The following is a 14,341-nucleotide window of genomic DNA, read 5'->3' as shown; positions in this document are numbered from 1 at the left end:
TTGATGTTTACTGCAGATCATTTCCAGAATCTTTATAACTCCACCCACAGCTCCACAAATTGTTTTCCAATAGTCTGAGATAGCGTCTCAGAAAATGGCATAGTTTGATTTTAGAGGTAATCATGTGCTTATTTAAACCGTTATTCTTTTTTTTTTGCCTTTTTTTTTTGGCATTCGCTTTCGCCATACAGCCAGCATCGTCTAGGTGCTTATCACTAGAATATCACTCACTCTCCATTCTTACTTATAACATACTCCATTCGCTTCACACATTCATCCCTCTACTCGTATACACAACTATTTACATAAACTACAGTTAATGGATGGATCAGTAGACTGTACTCCTGCCATCCTTATAGCTTAACCGAAATTAAAATCACTTAATCCTTCTGAAATCATTTTCTTGCATTCATTCTATAACTTTTATATACATTCATATTTCATTCTCTAGCTCTGCTGTAGATTTAAGCACATAGATGTTGGTGGAGAATATTATGTCTTCGTAGCGAAATGGTGCATCTAAATACCAATATGTCGTCAAACATTCGTTTCCTTTCTACTACATAACGTGGACATATCATTATTATATGTTTGAAATCCTCCTCCTCATTGCAATCTACGCAAAGAGGAGAGGACCTTTTTGTTGATCCTGTGAAGATACGATCCACACACCGCGTGGTTCGCTCTCAGCCTGCTTATTGTCGTAACAACCCATTTATTAGTAACAGTTCCCTTAAACCACGGTTGTCTAGGTAACTGATGTGCCATTGTTTTATAGAATCTCCCTTTATTACCATTACTGTAATCTGTCTGCCATTTTTGTAGTGCTGCTTTTGCAATTTTGCACTTGATATCGGTACCGTTATTCTAAAACTTCATGATCAGGGACATAACATCCTCAGCCATAATAATCAACCTATCAAGGCTCTAAGTCCATATAAATTTTCTTTCGACGATATAAAGTTAGTTCCAGTCTTTTTACGCTCTATTGATTAGTAGCAAATACATCATGCTTCTCGCTGTCCCAGTAAGGCGACATGGAGTTTTGTTTAGTTACTAAACATTCCATTAACCGTTTTTACTTGTAACTGGATGCATCTGTCGTGGAAGGTTCTTCGCCCATCACTTATCATATGATTTTACAGAAGAAATTCTAAAAAGGGCGAATAATTTAACAATAAAATTAAAGTATACTAAATTCCCGAACGTAATATGAGTAATATTAGTCAGAAATGTTTCTGATTAATTCAAGTACCTGACCTTAGAAAAGGCACACAAATAAACTAACAAATCAAAATACTTACCGCTTCAAATAGTCGACTAGAAATATACACATCATTCTTTCAAAAGCTAAATATAAAAGCTTTCATTTCATCTGACAGGTACCTAAATAATAAAATAAACACGTTGCTCAGATGGTCCTCAACCTTGCCCCAGTTTTCATGGCCCTCTGCTCTTTGCAATTCCTGTTGAGATATATCTTTTTCTGTTAAGGAAACCCATAGAATCCATGAAAGGAAACTTAACTATTAAATCAATGCTCAGTGACTGCTAAATTAAATTAGATGCTCATTTTGCGGTCTTGATTATTTTTGATTACGAATTATGTTTGGCATATTTGGTATATTTTATGTTCCTCCTTTGGATCAACATACACCTTCGAATCATTTTTCGAAAATTAAATTTACCAAACATAAAGTTACACTGAAAACTTTCCGAAAATATGTACATTTATCGTACTCATTTACCTTTAAGATTGTGCACAATTGCAACTTTCAAGCTGTATTTATAAGGTGATAAAGTATGGAAGCTTTACATTTCCTACATATTTCTAATAGCTGCATCTCCTGTCCTACTGGAGCAATCTCTGCAAAAATGTAGTCAGTTATAGTACTCATTTACCTGTACAATTGTGTACAATTCCCACTTACTAGCTGTACTTTTAAAAGAGATATAAGGTGATAAACTTTGGGAGTTTTGCTTTTCCTGCATAATTCGAATTACTGTATCTCCTACCCTATTAGTGTAAACTATGGGCCGCATGTGGCCCGCCTTGAATAATTTTATGGCACACGAGATTAATCCTTATGTTTTTTATCTCCAAATGGAACTGACTGACTTACAATTTAATGATGAACTAAAAGACTATTTGGAAACGTCCTTTAGTATACCAAATTTTCATAACGTCATGTGTCATGAGTATTTCAGCAACTCTTATTGCTTCAACATCCCATTGTTCAATTTGTGATCTTGATTTCTGTTTATTAGTTTTGTATTAGTTGAAACAAATAAGTGTTATTTCTTAGTTATTTGTTAACTACTAGTTATCAATGCTATTCAAATAATTCACGCCCTTCAAGTATCCAGATAATTGAGATCCGATTTGTGACAAGGTGAACAAATCCACTACATCCTTAAGAGTTTCTGCATAGTCATTATGCGGTTCACTAAAACATTAAACGAAGGCTGAAAAAAAGCGATAATTTCTCTTTTAAAGAGAATGTCCGATCGAGCATGAATTCACTGTGTGCCATGTCATGCCTTCGACACTGAAGTGAAATGTGAAAATTGATGCAGGTTGCAACGATTTGTTATGGTTCAAGAAAACATGAAAACTGTGATAACTTTACTTCGACTTAAATAAGTCGAAACAAATAGAAGTAATACTTAATTGAATAATTGTTTTGATTTTTTTCAAAACGGTTTCAAATTTCTGTAGATTTGACCACTTTTTGATTGGAATATTTTGTTAACGTTTCACAAACAAAAGATAAGAAATAGTTCTGTCCCATTTGAAACCAGCTTCTTTTCTTTCAACAGTGTTTGCGAATAGCATGTTTGTTTTTACGAGGTTTGAAAAGTGCGTGCAAAAATAAAAACTACTTAATTTTTTGGGGTAAACCTTTTTTATTTTTCAACATAGTCTCCTTTTAGGCTTATACACTTCGTCCAACGCTGCTCTAGTTTGTTGATCCCTTCCGAATAATAGGATTTGTCCAAGTCTGAAAAATAGCCATTCGTTTCTGCAATCACCTCCTCGTTTGAATAAAATCATTTTCCCGCCAGCCATTTCTTCATATTGGGGAACAAATAGTAGTCCGAGGGAGCCAAGTCTAGAGAATAGGGGGGATGTGAAACGAGTTGGAACCCTATTTCCATTAATTTTGCGACCACAACTGCTGAGGTGTGAGCTGGTGCGTTGTCGTGATGGAAAAGGACTTTTTTGTGGGCCAATCGTGGGCGTTTTTCTTGCAGCTCGGTTTTCAAACGGTCCAATAACGATGAATAATATGCACCTGTATTAGTTTTACCCTTTTCCAGATAGTCGATGAGGTTTATTCCTTGCGAATCCCAAAAGACAGTTGCCATAATCTTTCCGGCCGAAGGAACGGTCTTCGCCTTTTTTGGCGCAGATTCCCCCTTGGTAACCCATTGTTTAGATTGTTCTTTGGTCTCAGGAGTGTAGTGATGTATCCATGTTTCATCCACAGTGACGAAACGACGCTTAAAGTCCTGCGGATTCTTCTGGAACAGCTGCAAACCGTCCTTGCAACACTTCACACGATTTCGTTTTTGGTCAAGCGTGAGCAATCGCGGCACCCATCTTGCGGATAGCTTTGTCATGTCCAAATGTTGATGCAAAATATTATGTACCCGTTCATTCGAGATGCCCACAGCACTAGCAATCTCACGCACCTTCACTCTTCTGTCATCCATCACCATATCATGGATTTTATCAATGATTTCTGGAGTAGTAACCTCAACAGGGCATCCAGAACGTTCAGCGTCACTTGTGCCCATATGGCCACTCCGAAAATTTTGAAACCACTTATAAACTGTTCTAATCGAAGGTGCAGAGTCACCATAATGTTTATCAAGCTTCTCTTTAGTCTCCTGAGGCGTTTTGCCTTTCATAAAGTAGTGTTTAATCAACACACGAAATTCTTTTTCGTCCATTTTTTGAAAATCACTCGACTTCCTCGATTCAAACGAATGCCAAACACAAAGAAATAGACCGATCTGGCTGAAACTTGGTGTGTGTTCTTCCAAGAGATGCTACTAACTAAACATAAACTCGATACGCGCCAGTAGTGCTATCTCTCTGACTTTGCACGGACTTTTCAAACGACCCTCGTACGAGTAAGTAACCTGTACTATAAATAACAGTGGCACTCTTATATAGCATTCCTGACAATAAATCCGAAAAAAATAAATCTCTAAAAATCCATTATCTGACTACAATTTCCAAACTATAAATTATTGAGGCACGAAGAAGTTTTTTATTATTTGAGTTAACATAAGAAAAAAAAAAACAACTAGAAATTCTGACTAAAAACATTAATGTCCAACTTCTATTTTTGTTTGCATTGCCACTAGTTACATAATGAAAAAGAGATATTAAATAAAATAAAAGAAAGGTCGTAAATATTCTACAATTCCGTCCACCAGATAGAGCTGGTACTAATATTGGTATCCACCATTATCCTACTAACTTACTACGTGATGTTTCTATTATTTGAGAGAAAGCACTTCTTTTAAATAAAATAATAAGCATCATCCGTGGGTACTCAACTGCTCTTGCTTCTCCTGTCCTTTCGCCGACAGTCTGGATGAAAGTGAACAGTCAACTAAAGGGCACGGAACAAATTTGTCTAAAATTATATTCAATGAAGATACTTGTGCATAAATAATGCATGTCTTATTGCTCAGACTTTTTAATTTCAGCCAATAAAATCTAGAATGTTAAATAAATAAATAAATAAAAATGAGATCAAACTAGTAAATTAGCTTAATTTGATTTTGAAGAAACCCGATCAGAATAAGTCACACGGCAATTCTTACTGCAATTTTCAAAGACATAATTGGCAAATTTTTATTCAGACTTATTTTTATTAAACATCATGTATTAGGCGTTAAATATTATGCGAAACATCCCACGAAAATGAAACTTAAAATGTAATTAAAACTGTACAAAGTACAGAAATACTTGAATTTAATAGAGAGAAAAAAGAGGAAGAAGTGATAGGTTTTTGAAAATGTTGAAGATTTAAAGTGATTCGTGGTAAATTCGACAAAATCGTAAAAAAAAACGCCCAATTTTAGTCAATGTTTTTACATTTTCGGTTAATCTTTAATTTAGCGTGTTATTATATTCACAATTTACAACTCATAGGTAGCAATAAAATAGTTATTTATTTAACAAGTGTGGAAAGTAGTACTCTTCCTCACACGAGGCAGGGTTTGCACGCACGAGCGAGCGAAGCGAGGCGAGTGCAAGTGCAAATTGCCGAGTGTGAGGAAAATACTTTGTACTCGAGTTAAATATTATATTTTTTTCTGCAACCATTAGGGTTATTAACTAAAAAAAAAACTAAACAGGAATCACTAGAATCCATTTTAAATTTCTATAAGGTAACACTATAACCTTTTTAACTGTTATAATTAAAAATATCTAATTATTTATTAAAATATTATTTTTATTTCTATATTCCTTTCAATTTTTATTTTATTTTTTTAATATTCGTTTTTTAATTATTTAGATAAAATAAATTTAAATAAGCTTATTAAAGTTTTACAGAAAATATTTAATAACAAAACTTCTTAAATCAAGGAAACACAATAAAGTTTTTTCACTCACTAGTGAGGAAAGTGACACTAATGGGAATTTTTCCCCACTAGTGAGGTAAAGTTGGGCATTACACAGCTGATTTTAATTGAGTAATGAGAACATTCCTACATGGTTGCAGAAAATAACTAATTAATAATGACACTTTAGTGGTAAGTCCGAAGTAGCTATCTACCCCCATACCTTCTAGAAACGTAATCGACAGTCATAGACAATTTTTTTTAAAAAAAAATACAGATCATTAAAACAATAGGAAAGCGTTGATACAGTTTTCGAGAAAATTCGGAAAAGTAATGAAATCTTCGGCGAAGTTCGAGTTTGACAAATACACAATTTCGGGATCATGTCTTTATTAACTTTATATAGAGGTCGTAGAGTTGTATAATAATTTTACTGATGAAACTCTGATGATCTGCGGATACCTTAATTTCAAACTCTTCTTCAAAAATACTCAAAAATCAATTTTTCAAAAAAAAAAAAATATGTCAAATAAATGAGTTAGATAAAATGCGGTGATGAATAAAGGAAATCGTCAGAATCATTTTCGGAAGAACCTAATGAATCCAATGTAGGAATGGTTCTTGTAATGTGAATGGATCCTTCTCATTGCATATCCTGGTGAGGCCGGGATGGAATATCAACTTTGAAATTCCGCTGTTTCTATCTTAAGTATGATGAATTTAATCCTAAATGCTTACATTTAATTACTTAACCCCATAATTTCAATTCTTGCATCCATATCTCTATAGACTAACTAACTATTATTTTGCTAACATGATTTCAACTAGTATAATTAATATTGCAAAAAAAAAGAAATCCTCAGAAACTGACGCAATCAAATGAATGAACATCGAAGTTGCTTCAGAATGAGTCCTTGGCAAACGGCCCAATGTCAATTAAACTTTCTTAACTATCCATTCAATTCCATCATTGTTTTCTATTGCTTAACAATTTCCCTTGGTTTAGTTATTCCGTTTTAGTTTTTGGTATATTACTAGTTAACATTATCTTTTTCTTCTTTTGTGCTTTGAAATCTGATTTGTTGGGTGCAGCGAGTAGGTCACGAAAAGTCTTCTAATCTAAATGCTAAACCTTTCGGCATGGATGTGTGCGCTCATCAGTGACTGATGAGTGGAAAATAACCCACTTCATGGACCCTTATGCGCATAATACCTCCACTTCGATCAAACGCCTGTGTATCATGTCATCACTGAAGATTCACTAGTGAGACGTGTTTTCACTATCTACAATCAAATAGTACGTCTTTTAAAGAATTCTGAACAGAATTTGACATTACCAAAAGTATTTCAATATTTTTCCCACCATTTCTATTCGTTCAACGCACTTCTTAAGAAGTTCTCAGTTTATTAGTTCACAATAAATACTATTATTGGCATTTCACGTAAACAATAGTCTACGGAAGAATAATTGATCAGGCCCTCTAGGCCTCAAATTTTTATTAGAGTTTCAACTAATAAATTTACTTCGAATTTGCTCAAATTAATTGTTATTTGATCATTTATTTTAGAAAAGTTTGCGAAATTAGACGTTACATCCTAAATGATTGTTTCTTTTTTTGTCTGTCTACCCATCATGCAGGCTACAGAAAAATTATAAATTGCAGAGAGACAGTTGAAATAAAATAATCGAAAAGATTTGGTAATCCGAATTCTGGAAAAATATTTTTAAAAATTTGCAATAATCATTTAACATTAAAGCAAATAATTGAAATACGTAATTTCTAAAAACTGGTAAACCTTTCAAAAAGAAATACATTTTCGGATAATTGACGACTATACTCCATCAGAAAACTTTAAAAATAACATTTTTAAAAAATCTAATTCCAAAATTGGTAGTGTAAGAAATGAATCACCAATTCTTTGAGGCGAGGCTTAACATCTAACTACAAATTAGGTATACTCCAGAGGTCCCCAAACTACGGCCTGTGGGCCACATGCGGCCCCCCTGAGAACATTTATCCGGCCCCCGCCGCACTTCCAGAAGGGGTGTCTCTTTCATTGGTGGTCAGTGAGAGGAGCACTAAATGTGGCGGAGCCGCAAAGCGCTGCGTCGCTCATGTGCGAAGCAGTATAGTACAGTACTACTTCCGATGACGCGGGATGCACGCGTCACGGCTCCGAGAAAACAGTGTAAAATAGCAGCAGAAGTAGGAAGAAAGACAAAGCACTATAACTAAACCGGACATTGACCATCTGATTAGCCAAAAGCAGGTCCATAGTTCCCACAGAAATACTGGGCAGTTAGGTGATTTCAATTTACTTGTTCTTTATTTAAAATATTCTATTTGTTCCCGTTTTGTTTTTTTACTTTAAAATAGTTTGTTTTATTGTCCGGCCCTCCAACGGTCTGAGGGACAGTGAACTGGCCCTCTGTGTAAAAAAGGTTTGGCGACCCCTGGTCTATTTCGTAACCTAAATTTAAAAACAGAGTCACATTTTATTCCAAGAAATAATGAAAACCTAAAAATAATTTTCAGTGTGTTGCAGTTTCCATGGACCCTTTCACAAATAACCAACACAGTTGAAAACATTTCAAATGAAGTTGTATTGAAATTCTACAAAATTAACGAAATTTAAAACAAACAATGCCAAAACTACGAAATAATACAACACATTTATCGGCAAAATCGTACTTCTTGTTTACAAGATTTCTTCTAAAAATCTTATTGATAGATTTTAAAATTTTGGATATTAGGGAATATTAACTTGAGATTACAGCGATGTTTAGAATCGAGATATTATTTCCCTCCAAACATTTTTCCCGTAGATAAATAAATAACTTATGCGCTTCCGGTGAAAATGCAATATTAGGAATTTAGCACGCTTCAAAGTAGAGGAACTGCTACTGCAGTCAGTGAAAGTAACATTACTTAGCCGGTACATTACCTTTAACGCGGTAGACAAACTGTCTCGTTAGCAGATAATCTAAAATTGCATTTTTCCATCAGAAGAGCAGTCCTGTAATCTTCCCTTAAGTAAACGTGCACAGTCACAGGCATTAGTTGGGAATTATGTTAGTCACGGTTATTTTATACTAAATTGATCTTGACGATGAAAGTATACACTTTACTATGGTATTCCGGTTTCTGATTAACTAATCAGATGATTAAACCGAAATATCTACCAGAACTACTAACTTCTTAAATGATCTCAATATGTCCTCTCTGGAGCGGAAACAATATTGCTGTGGGGCCTTTCTCGACGTGGCTCAGGCCTTTGATCGAGTCTGGCACCCAGGACTATTGTGGAAGTTAAAGAGTGCTCTTCCATCAACTTATTACTTGATTATACTATCATTTCTTACCGACCGCTTCTTTAAGATAAGTTGTGGATCTGCCTCTTCCGACTACTCTCTGGCACGGGCTGGTGCACCTCAAGGTAGTATTCTTGGACCGCTCCTCTATACTGTGTACACATCTGACCTACCAACTGACTCAAACACACTGCTCTGCACTTACGCTGACGATACTGCTATTCTCTCTTCTAACTCAGACGCCATTACCGCTTCCTCTCATCTACAGACACATCTACACAAACTAGAACCCTGGGCCAAAAAGTGGAGAGTCAAATTCAATCCTCAAAAGTGCGAACAGATAACTTTTACTCTGCGTCGTAATTCTTGTCCCTCTGTAAGTTTCAACTCCATTCCTCTTCCTTCTGCTAATTTAGTTCGCTACCTTGGGATGTACATCGACAAAAGACTAACGTGGAATCCGCACACTAAACTGAAAAGACTTGAACTCAACCGACGAAACAAATTACTACTGCGACTAATTGGCAGACAATCCAAACTACCACTGGAACATAAACGACTAATATACAACAGTGTACTTAAACCGATCTGGACTTACGGACTTGAGCTGTGGGGTTCAACCAAACATTCCAATTCACAAAGAATACAGTCCTTCCAATCAAAAATTCTCCGACAGATTACAAATTCTCCATTTTATGTGTCTAACTCTACTCTCCATAACGATCTCAAAATCTCATACATAACTGACGAATCTAAATCTAAGTATAGAAAATTCTTTGACTCTCTTCCATTCTGTACCAATCCTCTTGTTCTAAATCTCGCCTCCACAACGATTCCAGATCGTCCTCCACGACGACTGAAACGCTGTTGGCCTCGTGACAATCTTCAGTAATGTAAGAAACTCCAGCGAGAGTGTTGCCGGTGGGCAGCTTCTCTCCTCAAGTTGATCCAGTCAGGAAGACTTCTTTTATCGTATTCACTTATTACGAATTCTATTCCTTGTAGATTGTGAATATCAAATAAATTAAAAAAAAAAAAAAAAAAGATCTCAATATGAATCTTTGTTTAAACATCTGCTGTAGTTTTACCCTTTTCAGATCTTGGAATGCAATATGTGAGGCTACCCTTTCTCAACAAGCATTTAATCTTGTTCAATCTTAATTGAAGAACCAACTTATTAGAAAGTTTTAGAACAGGATCGATTCAATAATCAATTTTGATGTACATACTATTCTTGAAGGTTTTTTCTTGGAATTAAACTATAAGGACTTTCGCATTTAATTATATCTGTCTTCAGCTTAAGCACAGTTCAACCAGAACTTTTTAAAAGATAACATAATACGGTAAAGTATTATACTTTACGAGTATTTTATTTTGGGTAATCATAATAATAAAGACTTATTATTATTGTGATATATATGTGCTTGTGTATTTGGTGAGCGGAAGTCTTAAAATAATTTGTACAAAAAAAAAAAGTAAACAGTTCCGGCTAAAATTATTTAATCTCAAGTTTCTATTTCCTAGTAATTTCAAGTGAAGGTCGAGAAAGTTCATTGTACCAGCGGGGTGTCCCTCAAGCAAGCCCGGTTCTCTCATCTAGATAATCAAAACTACAATCTTCCATGTAGTAATAATATCCAAAAAGAGTGTTTCTTTTAGGTAAAATATTTATAAGGAATCCATTATTAACAGAGTTAAGTGATAATAGCTCGTTATCATACCCGGTATCATGCTAGTTTATAGTGTTTATTATAATATAATACAATGCTTTCTTAAACTTTCCTTTCTTCTTTTAAGATAAACAGAGTTATAGCCGACTCAACAAATTGATTATTTTTGGAGGTCTAGAGATGACCGAATAAGGCTGAAAAGATGTAACAGGCATTGCGAAGCGAAGTAATTAGCTGAAGTTAATTTTTATACATAAACAACTATTTTAATTAAAATCATTAAAGTTCGTTTTTTTTTTTGTTTTTTTTTGTAATTTATTTGTTATTCACAATCTACATTAGAATAAAATGCAATCAGTGAATATGATGAAAGTAGACTTTATGGCTGGATCAGCTTGAGGAGAGAAGCTGCCCTCCGGCAACACTCTCGCTGGAGTTCCTTACATTACTGGAGCTGGTCACGAGGCCAACAGCGTTTCAATCGTCGTGGAGGACGATCTGGAATCGTTGTGGAGGCAAGATTTTGAATAAGAGGATTGGTACAGAATGGAAAAGAGACAAAGAATTTTCTATATTTAGATTTGGATTCGTCAGTTACGTATGAGATTTTGAGATCGTTATGGAGGGTGGAGTTAGAGACATAAAATGGAGAATTCGTAATCTGACGGAGAATTTTTGATTGGAAGGACTGTATTTTTTGTGAATTAGAAAGTTTGGCTGAACCCCACAGTTCGAGTCCATAAGTCCAGATCGGTTTGAGTACGCTGTTGTATATTAGTCGTTTATGTTCCAGTGGTAGTTTGGATTGTCTGCCAATTAGTCGCAGTAGTAATTTGTTTCGTCGGTTGAGTTCAAGTCTTTTCAGTTTAGTGTGCGGATTCCACGTTAGTCTTTTGTCGATGTACATCCCAAGGTAGCGAACTAAATTAGCAGAAGGAAGAGGAATGGAGTTGAAACTTACAGAGGGACAAGAATTACGACGCAGAGTAAAAGTTATCTGTTCGCACTTTTGAGGATTGAAAGTTCGTTTAGTTACAATTTAAACAAAAGTGCACTACCCCTCTATTGATTTGCTGGTGTGTTTAATTAATACAAGAAATTAATGACACAATGAGTTCTCAATCATTTAAATTAAGCACGACAACAACATTCACTTATAAAATATATCATCATTATACTTCACAATGTTAACTTAAAGGCATAGTACTAGCTACGAGTCTAATCGATGATGGAGATTTCCATATATGATTAATAAATATTTTAATCTATTCCTAAATCATTTCACTTCCTTCTCTCCAGCTTAAGAGGTCATGTTAGTTATTCTATTTCTAGCTAAGAGATCATCTTAGCTAAATTTTCTCCAGCTAAAAGATCACGTAAGAAGGTATTCTCAATAGCTTATTAATGACATTAGGTATTCGCAATGGCCGTTTGCACTGTTATGTAATTTATTCAGTACGTTGTTTAAGTATAAAAAACAAATTTCAAAAATAACAAGAGTGGCGAGAGAGATTAACCAATATAATCCTAACCTGTGATTCTTCTTAAATTTCTTAAATTTGCAATACGAATTTCACAATATTGGGGAAAAAAATCAAGTTAGTGGACTGTTTTTTTTTGAAATTACAACAAAATATGGGGCAGTGATGAATAAATATCTCTGTTAGAACTAAAGTTGTATTTCGGTGTACAACTGGCAAGTTTCCAAATGAAGAAGTAAATTTTTTGTTTTATGCGTTTATTGTGCTAAAATCAGCGCGTTAGCGCTATAAGTAACAATGACAACAGTGAACAGTAGAAGTAATTGAGTGGAGAAGTTACCCAATGGTAACACTCCAAAACATTATATGGTTAGTCATTCTCTTCACTTGAGAGAAGATCACGAGGTCACTGTCTTTTAAGACGTCTTGTCGGGTTGTCAGGAAGAGTTCTAGAAAAAAGATTTTGAGCTAGAGGATTTATATGAGATTGCAGGCTAAAGTGGAGTTTTCTGTATCGTGTTTTAGCAACTTGGGTGACAAAAGGAAGGTTAAGGTCAGTGCGTATAGGCAGGTTGGAGACATAAAATGGAGCGTTTACGATAGTTCGAAGTATTTTACGTTGAATCCTTTGGAGATTGGAACGTTTGGTGGAACCCTATTCCATACGCCCAGATGGGTTTCAAAATAGAAGTATAAATCAGTCTTTTGTTGTACAGAGAGAGTTTTGATCTATCGTCTAAGAGTCTTTTAAGTAGTCGATAGCGTCTGTTTAGTTCTGTTCTTTTAAGTCTAGTGTGGGGGATTCCAAGAAAGTCTTCGGTCTAAGTAAAGCCCAAGGTAGCGGGCACCGTTCACTACTGGTAGAGGTGTTAGGTTATAGAAGACTGGAGGAAGAGTGAAGGTGATGTTTTGAGACTTGGTTTCATTATGCTTAATAGCCCATCTCTTGAACCACTGTTCTAAGGAGGAGAGATGAGATTGCAGATTTCTGTGAGCTATTACAGGATCATGATTAGTAGACAGTAAGGCGGTGTCATCTGCGTATGTGAGAAGTGTGTTGTTAGGATGAGTTGGTATGTCTGAAGTGAAAAATGGAGTAAAGAATAAATAGGGGGTCCTATTTCTGGGTAGAAAAAGTAAATTTAAAATTCTTATATTAATAATTAATTGTAGAGAGACGATCAAGCCTTAGTTTATGATGAATAATTTGATTCAATTTTAATCTTATTCCGGGCTTCAGTGTAGATCAGAATATACACGATAAAAATATTTACAAATAATATTTTTAACAATAAGTGCCCAGTAATAATAATAAGAAAATAATAAATACCACAAATATACCTGATAAAAATACAGACAACAGATTTTAACTTGAATATTAGAATATAAAATTAAAAATATAATTATAATTTTATTAATAATAATAATATGGAAAATTATTGTTTTTCCAGTATTTTTCCCTAGCATTTATTTTTTCTCCTTTATGATTTCACTTAATATTATTATTATACTATAGTTTTTCAATCACATCATTTAGTTTATTAATATTCACAGTATGACTAGATCATCGCCTTACTTACAAGTTTATTTGATTGTTGGCAAAAAAGGATGAAATTTTCAGCATTCTTTAAGTATAATACCGGTAAGTCTAGACGGTTTAGATTGGGCACAGTAAATAACCGGGATTACAGGGTTAACACCAGATTTCAATTTTCAAAACACTTAATTTGATTGGAATAAGATTTGAAAAACAAAGTTCCTTTAATAGAGATTGTCTCCACTCTACAGTAGGTATTTTATAAAATATCTTAATATTTTTGCAAATATTGAGAATTAATTAAATGAAAGTCAAATACATCAACCTACATTGAATTTTAAGTAATAAATATAACAAATAACACTTACTTGGCAGCTGGTGTTGGGATCTGGTACCATAGCATGATGAGTTACATTCTGCGATATTAGACATTTAAATGGAGTTTGTGGTATGGTGTTGAGCGAAGGGTAGACATTTTCCGGCGAGGTTGGTCCATTATCAGGAACAGTGTCTTTCCTTGTTTGCCTTAATATTCGGTTAGTTGAATCATGGAAAAAAGGACCAAATCCTGACCATAACTGAAATGTAAACAAAACAAAAATTATCATACACTCATTTATTAATAATAATGATAAACCAAACAAGTTAAATTTTAATTGTCATAAAGTATATCTCTTATTTTCTTTTAGTTTTGAAGTGTTTGTCCCGAGATTGTTGACGCTTAATATGTACGATTTACCTTAATAACTACGAT

The 14,341-nt window shown here is 34.4% G+C and overlaps 1 protein-coding gene across 1 annotated transcript in view; it reads right to left on the bottom strand.

Moving 5' to 3' along the window:
- LOC141460134 (uncharacterized) overlaps positions 1-14,341 on the bottom strand; it is a 69,438-nt gene that overhangs the window by 10,023 nt on the left and 45,074 nt on the right. The window contains exon 4 of the mRNA XM_074139825.1: positions 13,956-14,165. Within this exon, the coding sequence (XP_073995926.1) occupies positions 13,956-14,165 (210 nt within the window). The remainder of the gene's footprint in view (positions 1-13,955; positions 14,166-14,341) is intronic.

Source organism: Rhodnius prolixus, unplaced genomic scaffold, assembly GCF_049639745.1.
Source record: "Rhodnius prolixus isolate KJV_2025 unplaced genomic scaffold, Rpr scaffold_1, whole genome shotgun sequence".
Classification (NCBI taxonomy): Eukaryota; Metazoa; Arthropoda; class Insecta; order Hemiptera; family Reduviidae; genus Rhodnius; species Rhodnius prolixus.
This window is presented reverse-complemented; position numbering and strand designations above follow the sequence as displayed.